Here is a 17,383-nt window from a genome sequence, read left to right on the forward strand (position 1 = left end):
TTTTTTCCTGAGGGCACAAGACAGCTTCAAGAATATTTTTGTACTTTTACTATTGGTGTGCATGCTCCTGGTCTTAGATAACAGTATGGTGGTAATATTCTTGGTGTATACTTTTCCTTTAAAAAAACACACACACAAAATAAAGTCAATCACAATCTTCATCCTAAATTCTAACTCAATGACATGTTCAAGCACCAGTTACAATATTCTCACCTCGATAGGTTGCCGATTGTCCGTCAACAAAGTGGTGGCCTTATCTGAATCCAACGCAGTGATGAGCAGGAAGGCCTGCAGACACAGCAGGAGCACCAACACACTTTTATCCATAGCTAATGAAACTCCACATAGCTGAAGTGACACATTGCTCCTTTATATAGAGATAGCCAAGAGTTAGTCACAAATTCTCACATCACAAATGATGATATGTCAAGATCTCACATCAAGAGGGCTGTTCCCAATAAGAGGAAGGGACAAGTGTGCTAAAACTATTTTTTTTAGGGAAGTTATTTATGATGTTAGTGTCCCTCCATTAACTCGTTGACGGTTTACAGAGTAAAAATGCCTGCGATATTCTGAACAAAGTTTTGAATATTTTCAGCAATCCAAAAAATGTCACTAGTCTCATGAATGTGTTTGTTTTGTTGAAATTGTTGGAATCCTAAATTATTGCGACATTGTCGTGTCAGGCCAGTGTTTTAGTTTCTTTATGTATTTGTTTTATATGATTCATCATTTTAGCCAATTTAAGAGTTTTATTTGCTGGATCTTGAATCAGCCGTATTTGTTATTTAATTGGCCACGTTTATGATCGCAAGTTCCCTTTGACTTATTGTTTGCAAGAATTCTTTATTTGCACATTTGCATATTTTTAGCAATCCCAAAAATGTCGCTAGTCTCATGGATGTGTTTTTTGTATTGAAAGTGTCAGGAATCCTAAATTATTGCGACATTGCCGTTTCAGGCCTCGGTGTTTTGGTTTCTTTATGTATTTGTTTTTATACGGTACAGATAATGGATGGATGAATGGATGGTTAATTTTAGCCAATCTAAGAGTTTTATTTGCTGGATCTTGAATCAGGTGTATTTATTATTTAATCGGCCACATTTATGATCGCAAGTTCCTGTTGACTTATTGTTTGCAAGAATTCCTTATTTGCACATTTTCGGAAACATTTTCCAATAAATAGTTGAAATCTCAATTTATTCACCTTCCGATTTGAGGATATGCAAATGTCCCGCTTTATATTATGTTGACGGATTTCCAACATAAAGGTATAAAAAGACTTGGGTTTTTTAGAGGTGCAATAACTTTTAGGACATGTGTGTTCATTTTTTAAAGGACATTTTTAGCTTTAAAAATGTTACTTTAGTATTAGATCAATTATGTTTACACGGAGGAAAAAAACATTCTTGTTGACAAAAGTAACTTGTATCATACTAACCTTTTCCTGCTTGGCTATCGTCACTTTTTTCATTTTCCAACATGACAGGAAAAAACAAGTGCTTGTTCCAGATGTTTAATCAGCAGTGCATTGCATGAGAATATTTAGCTCGATAGGGTGTTTACACACTTTATGAACATATCCACTTCTTCTCCCCACCACGACAACACAACAGACAGTCTTTAAAAAGCTAGCTTTAGAGAGCAGAGAGAAACAACAAGCAGAGCTTCTGTAGGTTGTCAAAGTCATGCTTGGCACGCTAGGCGTGGGCAACTTCCGTCTTGTTTCTGTCCTGGTTTGGCCGCGGCTAAAAAGACAAAACAAGAAAATTTCAATTGAAATCAAGTTTAAGAAAAACTGGTGTAAAAAATTGCGGTATTAGCGTCTAGATAAGAAAATAATTGCACCCACAAATTGAAAGTATTTAAAATCAAAATGTCATAGAAAATTTTACTTTACTCTTGTAAGATTTTCACTATTTTCTTGTGATAGCGCTCCCCTCCAAAAGTTTTTCTTTCAAAAATATATTTTCTTCCAAACAAATCTTGAAAATATAATTTTAGGATTCAGATTTTAATCTCGATTGTGTTTTTTTTTTTTTGTGCGCTAACACACATTGGTACACGACAAGAATATGTTTGTACCCTTACTAAAAGTGAGCATGCTCCTGGTCTTCGATAGCAGTATGATCTTCTTGGTATTCTTGGTCTAACGCTTCCCTTTAAACAAAAAAACACACATAAAAAACAACAAAACAATAACTTGGGGATTCTGATTTTAATTTCAGATGTGGGTTTTTTTGTACTCTAATAGTCATTGGTACAAGACAGCTTCAAGAATATTTTTGTACTCTTACTATAAGTGAGAATCTTCCTGGCAAACGGTATGGTGGTCTTATTCTTGGTGTACCTCTTTCCTTTAAAAAAGAAAACCACATGCCCAAAAAAGTCAATCACAACTTTCATCCTAAATTCTGACTCAATGATATGTTCAAGCACCAGTAACAATAGTCTCACCTTGATAAGTTGCCGATTGTCCGTCAACAAAGTGGCGGCCTTATCTGAATCCAACGCAGTGGTGAGCAGTAAGGCCTGCAGACACAGCAGGAGCACCAACACAATTTTGTCCATGGTTAATGACACTCCACATAGCTGAAGTAACACATTGCTCCTTATATAGAGATCTTTAACAAGCAAAGCAAACACCCTTCCCATCAGAAGTGAAAGGCGGCAATAACTTCCTGTGAGTCCACAAGTGCTCACATCACAAATGATGTCATGTCAATATTTCACATCAAGAGGGCTTTTCCCAATAAGAGGAAATTTTCCACAAGAGAACTACAAAAGCTCAATAATAATCTTGAATGCAGTTTCACTGACTAATTTATATTGTAGATGTACTAATCTAGATATATGCAGCTTCAAAGGACAAGTGAACAAAAACTTACGTGTTTTTTTTTTTTTTTCGAGGGCACAAGACAGCTTCAAGAATATTTTTGTACTCTTACTATTGGTGTCCATGCTCCTGGTCTTAGATAACAGTATGGTGGTAATATTCTTGGTGTATATTTTTCCTTTAAAAAAACACACACACAAAAAATAAAGTCAATCACAATCTTCATCCTAATTTCTAACTCAATGACATGTTCAAGCACCAGTTACAATATTCTCACCTCGATAGGTTGCCGATTGTCCGTCAACAAAGTGGTGGTCTGAATCCAACGCAGTGATGAGCAGGAAGGCCTGTAGACACAGCAGGAGCACCAACACACTTTTATCCATAGCTAATGAAACTCCACATAGCTGAAGTGACACATTGCTCCTTATATAGAGACAGCCAAGAGTTAGTCACAAATTCTCACATCACGAATGATGTCATGTCAAGATCTCACATCAAGAGGGCTGTTCCCAATAAGAGGAAGGGACAAGTGTGCTAAAACTATTTTTTTAGGCCAAATATATGGCATTGAATCTAAATAATGATCCCTCGTTTATCGCGGGAGATGCCTTCCAGAACCACCCGCGATAGCCAAAGATCCGCGAAATAGAAACCGTATATTTATTGATGTATTTATATGCTATATTAAATCTTTCTAAACCCTCCCCCCTATATTTACGTTGCCTTTAAACCTTTCCCATTCCCTTATAATCATTCCTACATTGTTCTGTGCATGTATTGTACCTTTACAGTAAAGAAATGAACAAACATAATATCGTCACGATGTCCCGGCTTCTTCTACGCCCCCAGTCAGTACTTTTCCCTCACTCGCTGCCGGTTGCCGGCTTCCCGCGCCTCCCACACTTGTCGTAAGTTACGTTCGTAGTGACGCATATTGCCACTCACCGTACCTCCCGCGCTTGTCCTCAGTCATGTCCGCTCAGCCTATGCCCTGTGCTATCATGGTTCATCACCGCCACTCCTGGTTGCTTAGTCTAGAGTTTTTTTTCCTCATTATTATCTGATGAAAACAATAGTGAAGCCGTAAAAGGTGAAGCGGCGAGAGATGGCTGTAATAGCATTTTAAAAATGTACATTTTGGTTGAAAGTATTTTCAAATTTTTTTACAAACATGACTACTTATTTTGGAGTGAAAAAAAATCTGGAAAAAACAAATTACAGTATGTCAGCGAAAACAATGTTGCACATTTTTAATGGTCATATCTCTTAAAGAAACAATTTTTTGGTACACATTTCTGAAGAAATAGTCTATTATTTAGGAAACAAAAAGTCTTTAGACAATATATATGTATTTTGATAGTTTTTTTTTTAAAAGTATTTTTGAAGAAAACATATCTGTGTGAAAGGGGGTGAGAGGAGACATCTTACTTAATACTTGACTCTGGAAAAGATAATATGCTAAGATACTATTGTCCCAAGAATATATCTTTTACGGAAATAAGCAATAACCCTAACCTCATTGCACGTCGCTGGTGTCATAAACAAACATGTTTTGTTTTGAGCATGTCTTAAGTGTGACGCCATCCAAGAAATTACAAAAAGACAAAAGAGGAAGCGGCACAACAAAACGATGCAACAGCAGGAGGCCAACAAGGTCAGTGTCTTGTTTCGCCACCCGTAATGCAACCGCAAGAAAATATCTTCCTCTTTTTTGTTTCCATCACCAAAAGATGCAATTCCAGCATCCAAGCGCAGCTCATTCGTTTATTATCGGAACAGGCTTCAACATGATACAAATACGTATTGGATTACAGTATCACATGATGATACGAGGAGGAGGCGGTGGTGGTAATTGTGGGGGCGGAGTAGGAGCAGGACGATCCTCCTTGGGAAACAGACAGACAACACGGTTAGCTTGATCCATTGGAGAAAAAACAGCAATCAATAACAGCAATCACCCCTTTGCCGGCCAACAGGCCGCATCCTCCGGGTCTCCGGCTGCAGTTGGAGTACCAGGGTGTCTTTCCGGGCATTCCGCTCCCCTGCAACACAATAACCATGCAGTGAAAGACGGACTAATATGAAACCAAACAACTTTGCGGTTCTCTTGTTCTGTTGTACTTTTTTGGACCTTTTATAATATAATCATACTGCAGCAATGTCTCGGAAACGACTGAATTCATTTTGCAGTGGAAAAAAAGAAAAAAGTCAAAAACTTTGGAGAAACCAAAATTCTCTGAGAAAATCAGTTGTCTATTTACAAAAAAATATATTTTGGACGAATAAAACGGAATATTTGTGAAAAAGAGTCTTCATTCTCCACAGAGACTCCTAAGATTAAGAATTTCCCGTTCTGTATTCTTGCTTTCCAATTTTAGATGTACATAAATGCTACTTTCAATTTTGATGGGAAAACACGGTATATGAAATAAGTTTTGCATTCTTGGGAGAAAAAAAACAGACAAACGTGACATACCGGCGGAGGCTGGGTCTGAGGTCCTGCGATGCTCATGGCTTCCGTCGACGGCGGGGCCGACAGCAGCAGCTGCAGCAGCTGCACGCACAACAACAGCGCCAGCACTCGTGTGTCCATGTCAACCTTTTCGTTCAGTTGATGCCTGTTGATGTCATCTTATATAGATAGCCAAATAGCACGTCCGCCACGCATCAGCAAATTGGAAGCGTTGCATTTATTTACCTAAAATGCGGGCTATCTAAAATGGCGTCTCCCCTCGAGAAGCCTAATAGGCCGCCGCCTGTTTACACAAGTTAACTTTGAAAGTCGGCATGATAGGATCGACATGTAAACAGAAGACTTGTTTGTGTTCAGTATTGTGTGTTTTAATTATATTTCTTATTTCCTTAAGGAGCCCTATCTGGTAACCTCAAAGACGGAGTCACGTGATGAATGGTGATATGCAGTCACGATTGTCTTTGAATATTTTTGCATTTAAGTTACTTTTTGGTGGAGCATTTTTTAATGTCTATTCATTTATTAAGCTTAATAATTTTTGATTCAAATTTTACTTTGACTATACACAATCCAATAGTTGTGAATTCTTCCTCATGCAGTCAGAGGAAATTTGTGTGTTAGTGCATGTGTTTTTCTACCTCAGTCCGATTTTTGTCCTCATTATTTATTTCTGCCTCATAACGTGCGTGGCCTTGAGCTGTATCCACAAGTCTTTGACCCCATAAGTCAAGTGATGTGATGTGGGCCCACTGGGCCACCTCCAAGTTTCTTATAAAGCGCTCCCAAAACCAACGAACGCTCATCTCCAGCATAATCGTTTGTTCTTCCGTGTATTATAGCCCTTCTCCAATAGCCAGCACTCCATTTGCACCAATTGGTGAGTGGGGAAGGCAACCAGACAAAACAAACGCGTGGTTACGTAAAGACTGTTGTCTTCTCTTAAGATTTATGTGGCGTCGTAGTTTACGTCACCTCATTCCTGCTAGTATATTGTGTAAGTGATTAAGGTGGAGGAAGCTTATCCTCTTTTTCTTTTCTTTTTTCTGAAAAGGGATTAGAGAAGCAGGGCGGTCCTGAACTCGTACTGTGCTGCTGGACTTTCTCATAGGTGCTCATGACTTGTCCTTTGCATGCATGTGAAAAACATTTGTATTTTTCGCTCTTCTGACCAACAACTGGGTAAGTCGATACACATTTTGGTTTGCCGGGCTGAAAATATTGAGCCACATCAGCTCACACTGATCATTTTAATCGAGTGTGTTGAGAGATCTAATACAAGTTGGACATGCAGCGAGCCTCGAGGACGGAGGTGGACATGCCTGCATTAACTTAGTTTTTACTTCGTTAAGATGACTTAGTTTTTATTTTCATATTGAAATTGATTTACAAGCAAGTTAAAGAAACACTTTTCCAACTTAAGATTTTATTTTTCTTTCCAGGTCTTTTTTTTGCACATCCTCTCCTTGTTGACATGACGACAGCGGGCTGAGCGAACGTGTCAGCGATGGGCCGCAAGTTGGATTTGTCCGGCCTGAGCGACAATGAGGCCGAGCACGTGCTGCAGGTGGTTCAGCGCGATATGAGGCTGCGCAAGAAAGAGGAGGAGCGACTCAGGTGAGCACACGACACTTCTTGCCATATGGCAGGAGGACTATTCAGTAAAAAAAAAAATTGCAAATTATCAAGTCACATTTTTTTCCCATTTGTGAGAGATTTAATTTCTAAAAGACACATTTTTTCATGATTTCCTTTGATGTGTTCTTCATACTTGTTTTTTTCCATGCCACCTCTCCCCGCCCCTTTTTTCCCCTGCAATGTGGTGCGCCCAAGAGGATTATGAAACAATCCTAATTGAAGTATAGTCTAAAGATCAATCTAAATCTAGGGCCCCATTTTCATTCCAGGCCTTGTAAAGATTAGGACAGACGCTCCAAACCGCAAACAGGAAGCCATGGCCCTTTCATGTCGTTTCCTCATCGCTGCCAAATTGTCCAAGAACTCCCTCATGGCTCTCTAACACAGTGCAGCTTTAAGACTTCTTGCTTCTCTTGCAAAACTGCTTTGAGTAAGCTCGCTTGATTGTCTGAGTTGTGTCACATCAATTGCGTTGCAATGTCATAAGTTGAACTTGAGCACTGCTTTCCTTTCCGGCACGCAAAAATCTATTTGTGTTTCACTTCCAAATCCTCCCTTTGCCCCCCTCCTGCCAGTGAACTGAAGCAGGCGCTGGACGAGGAGGGCAGTCGCTGCCTGCTGCTGTCACGCCAGCGCTTCTTCAACCAGCGCTGCTGCATCCGCTGCTGCACGCCCTTCAGCTTCGTGATCAACCCCAAGCGGCAGTGTCGTGACTGCCTGTACAACGTGTGCAAGGCCTGCAGGCTTTACAGCAAACCTGACAAAGCCTGGCTCTGCTGCGCCTGCCAGAAGAGCAGGTAAGCCATTGGAACTTTACGCACACGTGCCTGGCCTGCTTGTGTGACCTCAGCGCATATTAATACCATCTTTGGCCTCTGCCGGAGGAATGGATTTAGAATTGATGTCAGTTGGAAAAACAATGGTGCCTAAATATATAGATGATTTTTTTTTTTTTTTTTTTTTTTTTTTTTTTTTTTTTTTTGCTTTGACCTGGAAGTGCAAATTTGAGTTACAAGTCCTACACACACACACTTAACTTTTGAAGTATCTAGTAGACTTGGAGAATCTTTGGTGAACCCGCTGGTGTGTTTTTTTAGGTTGTTAAAGAAACAGTCACTGGATTGGTTCTACAAGCACGTGAAAGGACGCTTCAAACGCTTCGGCAGCGCCAAAGTGCTGAAGACCATCTACAGGAGACACTTGGCTGAGCACAGTCCAGTTTCGGAGCTCACCGGTACGCCTCTACCAGCCTCCGGTGCGAATGCTTGTTTTCATGCGGGCAGGAGTAATAAGGATTAAACTCGCATAACTTTTTCGGCTTACTGGAAGCGCTGCCAGATTAGTTTTAAAATTGCAATGAAATGATTTTTGAAAATTGTTCAGCTCTGTAAGTGACATGAAGCAATATCACCATCATGACACAACACAACACGCGTGTGTAGTTTATTTCATGTGGCTTGTGTGAAACCTCCTCCCTCTCCAAACATGATTGGGAGTGACCCGTTGTTCTGTCGTGACCCGGCGAGCGGTAATACCGCACACAAGGTCGAGCGCTAATGCACTTACATAAGCACAAACGGCCGCATTGTTGCATGACTATTGACATGACGTGGTTAGAGCTCAAAGCTGTCTCTATTAGAACCCCATCGCTCTTGACCCCCACAACCTCCGAAAATTCCTTCTCATTTTGAACAAGTGTGTTTTGCAGAGGCGAGCACCTACGAGGAGAGCATCTGCAATGAAGGCAGCGTCTGTGACAGTGACACCACCTTCTACAGACAAACTAAAGGTTTCAGCAACACTGCTAATGACAAAATTCACTGCACTCATTTCACACTTGATTGTTCACTGCAATAGCACACACTTCACCAAAACAACCAATTAGTTTACCAATTGGACCAAATATGAAGAGGTTCATTCTGCTAACAGGACAATCGGATTTGTTTTTTTTGTGTCGGTGTTCAGAGCACAGCATGGCAGAGACGCTCACTGTGGCCTTCCGGGTGGCGGAGGAGGCCATAGATGAGGCCATTTCCAACGCAGAGATTGATGCTACCAGTCAGGTCATTGTTGCTCACCATTCTTTTCAACCAGCGTGTACTACCGATTGCAAACATGCCCCCGTTTGTACGCTAATCTGTTTCAGTCACAAGCTTTTGTCCTGAGATGATCAGCTTATGTTGTTTTTGTGTAATCAGGAGAATCAGAATGAAGCCCATTACCTGCGTCAGCACAGAGGAGAGCTCATTCAGGAGCTGGCCAAAACAATCATGCAAAAAGTAAGATGGAGTGTGATCAGATCATGGTGTGCGCTATAAGGCTATAACCACGTTCTAATTGCGCATGGAAGATCATTTCCAAGAGGAAGATCTTGGCTGACATGGAGCACGAGGACGAGCAAGAAGGATCGCTGGAGCCCAACGTCCACCGCCGTGGCGACCAGGTTGGCGGAAGCTTTAAACACCTCAAAGGCCTCTGGGTGAGCGATTAAAAAAAAAAAAAAAAAACGGTGACAAGCGCTGACCTCAAGCAGTCCCCCCACAACGTTTCGTTCTGATTTACAGAGGTCACAGTCTGCCTTCTCACTGATGGACAACAACCGAGACGCTCGTCAGACATCACCTAAGGGAGGAGGCTCTGCCGTGTCTCCTTGGACCAGTGTTGAGCGTTTGGAAAACGCTGGTACATCACATTTCGTTTTAAATGACGCACAGAGGGAAAATCACATCAATAATTAACAATTTATTGCACAGCCCTGCTTTACTTTACTAACATCTTCCTATTTGTCTCCACATGGAGGGATGTCCTCTGTGTTGAAGAGTCCAGACGGCAACTGGATCGCCCTGCAGAGCGCTCAGCTGTCGCGGCCGAGCCTGCTGGCCAAGAGGAAGAGTCTCGTCTACAGCGCCTTGGAGAGAGAGTCCGGAGCGGTGTCCGCTTACGAGGGCATGGATTCTGACAACGAGGGCAAACCTGAGTTAGACTCCTCCTGGGGAGCTATACTCCAGGAGTTCCACAGGAAGTTGACGGCTTCCAAAGTTCGTCGGAATGCTGACGACAGAAAAGATGCTCGGTCAGACTCCGAGAGGAAGATTCCAAAATCTCCGATGGCTCTCGTTAAGAGGCAGCTGCCGCTGTCGGAGGACAGACGGCCATCGTCTAAAAGGACCAGCATCATCGACATTAGCTTCAACGAGAATGCCGCTGCAGACGTGAGTGAAGCGGTATCTGGAAAAGCTAAGAGGTCGCGAAAAAAGAGAAGAAGCAAAAGAAGAGCGACACTATCTGGACCTCTTCTCATGGTAAGATGAGCTCATCACTTTTCTGTTAACAAAACCCAGTTGTGAATTCACTGCACTAACCAACTTAGCTGTCAACTTAGCATTGACCGCCAAAAATTGACAATAGTTGAGTCGACTAATCTTATTTTTGTAGTCGTCAGTGCCTCCAACCTTCTTCCCGTTGACAGGATTATAACAGGAAAGATATCCATTCCTGTTCTCCATCCGACGCCGACACTCCTGACACTTTGACACCTGACGCCATGACTCCTGAAGTCAATCAAGTCGAGCAGGGTCTTACAAGGGATGCGCCACAATCCGCAGAAACCGTCTCCAAGCCCTTAGTCAGCGATGAAGATGGAGAAGACGACGATGGCACGCAGGGGAACGAGATGAGAAGCCAAGATGATGATAATGATGATGATGACAACATAGACTTGGGGAAAGGCAAAGCAGTGGATGAGAAAGTAGAGGGGGAGGAAGAGGAAGAGATCAAATCTCGGTTGTACAAGCTGGTAGCAAAGTCCAGACTGGCATACTTCTCGTCCACCGACGATGAACTTGACCGAGCAGGAAGAAGTGAGGAGGACCAATGGAGCAATGGTCAGGAAGAGACCGAAGGACTCACACACCAGCTCAGCCAACTGGAGAAGGAAGTTCGAGCCACAATGTTTTCCTCCACAGAGGAGGAGCTTGACTGTCTCACGGATGAGGAGGAAAACAAGGAAGAGGAGGAGGAAGAAGAGCCGCTGGAGGTGAAACTATGCCGGTTGGCCAATCAAGCGGCCGTCACTCAGTTTTCATCCACCGAGGACGAGCTGGACCGCGAGGAGGCCGCTCATGAGGAGACGCTGTGGAATCTGCAGGAGGATAAGGCGGCGCAGGCCTCTCAGGTGCGCCACTTGGCCAGTCTAGTCAGTGCCTCACAGTTTTCCTCCACTGAGGACGAGCTAGATCGTGTTGGCGAGGATGAGGAACTATGGCGGGAAAACTTGAGAGAGAAACCTGCAGATGAAGAGCTTTCAGATGCGGCAGTGGAAGACAAAGACGTCCAGAGGGACAGCATTGGGAAGTGGGAGAGCGAGGAGGAAGATGTTGAGTTTGACAAAATCATCATCAGCATGTTGACATTGACGCTGCAAGATATGCAGGAACACGCCAAGTCTGAAGAGAAGACTGACGTGAAGGATGCGGAGACTGAAGAAGAGAGGAAAGATGAGACGGTGGCAAATGTGGAAAGGACGGACGCAGCAAAGACGGAGCAGAAGCAGAATCAGCATATAAAGACAGATGATGAGGATGAAAAGACAGACAATGAGAAGCATGTGGACTCAAAGATAGATGAGGACAGCAATGAGAACGTAAAGACAGATAAGAATTTAGTTAATGAGAAGAAAGAGGACGAAAAGACAGACAAGAACTGGGGCCAGAATGTGAACATAGACAAGGACAGCAACGAGGCAATTGGAGATCCGAAAGAGGACACACCGACAGAACAGGACATTAACCAAGATGCAAAGTCAGAAAATGCGAAGAGAGAGCAAGAGAATTGGAACAAGGATGAAAAGACTGAGAAAGAGAGGACAATTGACACCATGACAAACGAGGAAAGCAATGAAGACGCCAAGAGAGACAAGGGCAGAAACATGAATGGAAAGATGGACAAGGAGACAAGCCATGTGATGAAAGAGGAAACAAAGACAAGTGAGAACACAGAAATGGACACGCAGACCGAGGAGAAGAACGAGAAGGAGCAAAACACGACAAAGGACCACGACAAAAACACAATGACCCATGAGGAAAGAAATGATGACATAAAGAAAGACGAAACAAGTCACGAGGATACAAAGACCACTGATGAGAGGAAAGAAGAAGAGAAGACTGAAAAGGAACAGAACAAACTTGGAAACACAGACGACGACGGGAACATAAACACTGACCAGGAGACAGACGATGAGAAGAAAGAAGATCCACCGACAGGTGAAAATGGGAACAGAGACACCAAGGCAGATGAGACAAAAGATGCCTCAAAGACAGACAAGGACTGGAGCAAGGCAGATGAGAACCTGGAGAGCAACAACACAACACATAGTGAGAAGGAAGAGGACTCAATGATAGATGAGATCAAGAATGCAAAGGAAGAGGAGGAGAGGAAAGTTGAAGCAAAGACAGACAAGGACTGGAAGAAGGCATCTGAGGATCCCAAAGAACGCATGCAGACAAATGAGAACAGGAATGAGGCTGGACAGTCAAACAAGTTAGCCGAGCGTCTGACAGAGCACACAAATTCAGACGGGAAGGACGGTAACAAGGATGTGAAGACAATCAAGGAGACAGATGATGAGATGAAAGAGGATGTGGTAGCCAAGAAAGATGAGAGTGTAAAGACAAATGAGAAAGAAGTTGCAAAACAGGTCTGGGAAGACCCCGTGAGTCTACTTGAAGACGCAGAGAAGCAAATTGTAGGGGAACTCACAGAAACACACAAAAGTGATGATCTTTTGTTCAGTTGTCCGCCTGGTAGACAACAGGAACTAGTGGTGGCGGCCAAAGATGAGGACGATGGAAGAGGAAACGTGGCCGCCATGGATGATGGGCTGTTGCTGGAGGAGATCAGAAAGGTAAAAATGACCATAAATGACCGTTTTTTTTTTTGTTTGTTTTTTTTTTAACTTTTTCTGTAAAAAAAAAAAAACAAAAAAAAAAAAACATCAATAGCCAAAATAAATTAAAAATAATTTTAAAAAATGACAATGTAAAGCAGGGGTGTGAAACTCATTTTTTTTGGCGGGTTTAACCCTAGCTTTAAACCCTACTTTGAAACCCTAACTCTAGTATGAAACCCTGCTTTGAAACCCTAACCCTAGTTTGAAACCCTAACCATAGCTTTAAACCCATGTTTGAAACCCTAACCTGTACAGTAAGGATTTTTTAGCAAAAAGAAGAGACCATGTATTGTAAGCCTTTTATTTATAAGTAAATATATAGTTGTAAAAAAAATGTACAGCTAATTTTGTGCTGCTGCTGGTGCCAGAGTGATTGATATCGCTTAACACAGCTTTATGTAGTCAGGATGGTTCCACGGCCACTTCATTTTGAGCCAGAAAAATCCCTAGAGGAGAAACATCAGTTTATCTAAGATTTTTTTGTGGTAGTGCAGGGGATGGATCATGATCCTAATGAAAGGTGCGTGTGTGTGTGTGTGTGTGTGGGGGGGGGGGGGGGGTCGTGTCCCACCCATCCATCCCTACTGCCATCTGTGTCTATGCAGGCAAAAATGATCAGTTTAGCTTCCGTTCCTTCTTGTAACTGCCGTCTGCATATGTTCCTAGAGGTACTCAGCAGCATCCCTGTGCAGCATCACAACGGAGGTCCTGAAGGTTCTGAATGCCACAGAGGAGCTACTTCAGGGGGTGGAGGGCCGGGAAGGCTGCTGTTCTTCTGCCCCTGCTTTGCCTGCCAACGCTGACCCCAAGAAACTGGATCAGCAGCTCTTTGCACTGGAAGAGAAAGTAGGCAGTAGTTCAGAGCTGGCAAAATAAGATCTGTGTTTTTGTTTACACTCAATCATTTAATGAAATAACAGAACTCGTGTAAATGCTTGGTAGTCTGGATTAAAGAACAAAGTGGTGAACAACGTACCGTATTTGCCGGTGTACAGGTCGACTCGGTGTATAAGTCGACCCCCTAAAATTCGACGGAAATTTACGATTTTATGATATATCCTTTGTATAAGTCGAGCTCAATTGTTGCATTATATTAAACTTCAAAATTCAATATGCGAAATTTATTGACGAAATGTGTTCAAATTCCGGGAGGCCGTGCGCATGCGGCTGTTTATAAGCACCGCGGAGGAGATCGCGGCCGGCGAGCTCGCGCACGCCGCCCGGCACCAACGGGAGGCCGGAAATAGCTCCAAGCCGAGCGGATCGGCACTTTATAAGCACCGCGGAGGAGATCGCGGCCGGCGAGCTCGCGCACGCCGCCCGGCACCAACGGGAGGCCGGAAATAGCTCCAAGCCGAGTGGATCGGCACTTTATAAGCACCGCGGAGGAGATCGCGGCCGGCGAGCTCGCGCACGCCGCCCGGCACCAACGGGAGGCCGGAAATAGCTCCAAGCCGAGCGGATCGGCACTTTATAAGCACCGCGCAGGAGATCGCGGCGCCTCATTGGACTTCCAGCGGCCGGCGAGCTCACGCACCCGCCCGGCACATCCGTGAGGCCGTGCGCACGAGCCAAGTGGCCGAAAATAGCCCCTGCCGAGCGGATCGGCTGTTTATAAGCACCGCGGAGGAGATCGCAGCGCCTCATTGGACTTCCAGCGGCCGGCGAGCTCACGCACCCGCCCGGCACATCCGTGAGGCCGTGCGCACGAGCCAAGTGGCCGAAAATAGCCCCCGCCGAGCGGATCGGCTGTTTATAAGCACCGCGGAGGAGATCGCGACCGGCGAGCTCGCGCACGCCGCCCGGCACCAACGGGAGGCCGGAAATAGCTCCAAGCCGAGCGGATCGGCACTTTATAAGCACCGCGTAGGAGATCGCGGCGCCTCATTGGACTTCCAGCGGCCGGCGAGCTCACGCACCCGCCCGGCACATCCGTGAGGCCGTGCGCACGAGCCAAGTGGCCGAAAATAGCCCCCGCCGAGCGGATCGGCTGTTTATAAGCACCGCGGAGAAGATCGCGGCGCCTCATTGGACTTCCAGCGGCCGGCGAGCTCACGCACCCGCCCGGCACATCCGTGAGGCCGTGCGCACGAGCCAAGTGGCCGAAAATAGCCCCCGCCGAGCGGATCGGCTGTTTATAAGCACCACGGAGGAGATCGCGGCCGGCGAGCTCGCGCACGCCGCCCGGCACCAACGGGAGGCCGGAAATAGCTCCAAGCCGAGCGGATCGGCACTTTATAAGCACCGCGCAGGAGATCGCGGCGCCTCATTCGACTTCCAGCGGGCCGCGCACTCGCGCACGCCGCCCGGTTCAAATTTTCTAAGTGCAACGCACAATGAGATGCATGAGAAACGGCCTTGGTTACCATCACATTTGAAGCGATGAATACGAAGTTAAATTTTATGACTCGGTGTATAAGTCGAGGTCGATTTTTTTCGGTCGATTTTGGATCGAAAAAGGTCGACCAATACACCGGCAAATACGGTAATTCTATGCAGGTGTACGTGGCGGCGGGCTCGGTCTACGGGGTGGAGGCTGAGCTTGGCGAGCTGGAGGAGCGCGCCAGGGGCATCTCCAGCAGCACATCTGACACGGAGCTGTTTTTCCTGGAGGAGCAAGTTGCGTCAGCCGCCACCCGAGTTCAACAGTCTGAACTACAGGTGAGTATTTGTAGACCTCAAGACACTCAAATCTTAGTTTTATAAAATCGACCCAAGCAGAGTTGATTGATTGATTGATTGATTGATTGAACATTTATTGTGTACATTAACGTGGAGTAGTAGTAACCCCATTTCTACTGGTCTACTGGAATGCTAAAATAAAAGTAACGCTGCATAAGAAAAGCAAAATAAGTAGATGCACTGCAATACTTCATTCTTGTTTGTTTCATTTTGTCGCAGATCAGCAACATCTCCGCGAGGATCGCAGCGTTGAAGAGTGCCGGTCTGGATGTGAACCCGCAGTCCCGCTCCGCCAAGGCTAGGACCGTCCCGGTCATGGTAAGTACTGTTGCGCATTTGGACTAATCACGTGCGCGTGATGCAACCTGACCCACATGATGTCATTGGCCTCACAAAAGACAACGTTGTCTCTGCAGCCTCTCACGCTGAGCTCATCTCGACAGCTGAGACGACGACTGCCGGCGCTTCCACGCACGGGTAAGTGCGACTCACGTCACACTACGCAACCTCACTTACTTCACCAAGGTGGGGAAGATTTATACCAGAATCATTTGTACGGAGAACAGGGGAAAAGAAATCCATATTGATGATTCTTATTGTTTCATTTCATTGTGTTTCAGAGGACAACAAAAACTGATTTCAGGAGCAAGAAGTTCTGCAGTGCCTTCTTTACTCGTGCCTTACTGTTTGTTGTTCACTACAAAGAAAAGACTAGAAAATCTAGCAAATTACTTTACATTTTTACAGTAGTGTAGTGGTTCTCAATTATTTTCTGTGATGCCCCCGTTAGGGAGAAGAAACATTTTGCCCCCCCCCCATGTTATTAACATTAGAGAAAATAAATAAATAATAAAGTTCAATATTATCTTTATTATATTATTAGAATATCTGTTCAATATTTTTCCATGGTGTCCCACTGCACTTTTTATCGCCTGCTGTCTGTGCTGCGTGTGCGAATTCTTTTTTCAGTTCATATGACTTCAACCAGTAGGTGTCAGTAATGCGTATTGAAGCTAGTGCTACCTCACTGTAAAACAAAACGAAGAAGATGACGTAACTTCCTGTTCACGAACGAAGCGTGAATTGTTTGTTTGTTTCTTTGTTTCTTTGTTTGTTTCTTTGTTTTATTTAGGATCCCCATTAGCTATAGCAATGACAGCGCTACTCTTCCTGGGGTCCTTGAATTTCCCGTTCACCAACTGAGAGTGATTTGCATTTGTAGTTCATCGCGAGAACGGATCAGTGAGGGAACGAATCGTGACATTCCCGTTCGCGAACGAGTTAATGGTTGAAGTGCCTTCCTTCCCATGCGTGCATCAACGGATCAGTCAGTGAACGTCCTGGCGTGAACTACGGAAGCCTGAATGTGGATTTACGATTTGCCAAGGAAAGAGAAAGAAGCAGCCACTGAGACACCACTTCTTTTATCCATGTTTTCTCCAAGCAATATTCAATATACAATATTCATTGTATGTGCCTTCTTTTTGTATTGTTTACGTGAATGTGTAATATGTCTTGTCACCGTGGGATAGTAGGAAACGCAATTTGGATCTCTTTGTATGTCTTGACGTGAAGAAATTGACAATAAAGCAAACTTTGACTAACGGCTAACTTTATTCCATGAGGGCATGCGCCGTTATGCAATAACGGGGAGATTATGCTTCTCTTTGGGTAATCTTGATTTTATAACACTTATAGTAGTTTTTAAATAATGTGTATGCATATATCCGCCCAAATATTGTTATCCAATATATCTACTCCAATTTCACATGAGATTGCTGGTTTGAAATTTACTATTATTATTAT

The 17,383-nt window shown here is 44.1% G+C and overlaps 2 protein-coding genes across 3 annotated transcripts; one reads left to right on the top strand and one right to left on the bottom strand.

Moving 5' to 3' along the window:
• Positions 1-1,501: 1,501 nt before the first annotated feature.
• On the bottom strand, positions 1,502-5,485 carry LOC125984529 (uncharacterized). The gene is made up of 7 exons (XM_049746475.2): positions 5,317-5,485; positions 4,799-4,882; positions 3,115-4,725; positions 2,459-3,015; positions 2,299-2,358; positions 2,093-2,161; positions 1,502-1,749 (listed from the first exon to the last, which is right to left on the bottom strand). The coding sequence occupies exons 1-3, from the start codon at positions 5,431-5,433 to the stop codon at positions 4,657-4,659; spliced, it is 270 nt and encodes an 89-aa protein (XP_049602432.2). The 5' UTR covers positions 5,434-5,485; the 3' UTR covers positions 1,502-1,749; positions 2,093-2,161; positions 2,299-2,358; positions 2,459-3,015; positions 3,115-4,656.
• Positions 5,483-17,181, top strand: LOC125984517 (calponin homology domain-containing protein DDB_G0272472). 2 transcript variants are annotated; one of them, XM_049746436.2, is made up of 16 exons: positions 5,483-6,492; positions 6,753-6,927; positions 7,524-7,745; positions 8,046-8,203; positions 8,657-8,737; positions 8,914-9,011; positions 9,147-9,227; positions 9,299-9,427; positions 9,513-9,630; positions 9,748-10,250; positions 10,418-12,850; positions 13,562-13,741; positions 15,395-15,556; positions 15,797-15,895; positions 15,994-16,054; positions 16,198-17,181. In XM_049746436.2, the coding sequence occupies exons 2-16, from the start codon at positions 6,818-6,820 to the stop codon at positions 16,212-16,214; spliced, it is 4,452 nt and encodes a 1,483-aa protein (XP_049602393.1). In that variant the 5' UTR covers positions 5,483-6,492; positions 6,753-6,817; the 3' UTR covers positions 16,215-17,181. The 2 variants fall into 2 exon arrangements, with proteins under 2 accessions (XP_049602393.1, XP_049602395.1); XM_049746438.2 differs by having other exon boundaries at positions 8,046-8,182.
• The last annotated feature ends 202 nt before the right edge of the window (positions 17,182-17,383 follow it).

This window comes from Syngnathus scovelli, chromosome 17 (assembly GCF_024217435.2).
Source record: "Syngnathus scovelli strain Florida chromosome 17, RoL_Ssco_1.2, whole genome shotgun sequence".
Lineage (NCBI taxonomy): Eukaryota > Metazoa > Chordata > Actinopteri > Syngnathiformes > Syngnathidae > Syngnathus > Syngnathus scovelli.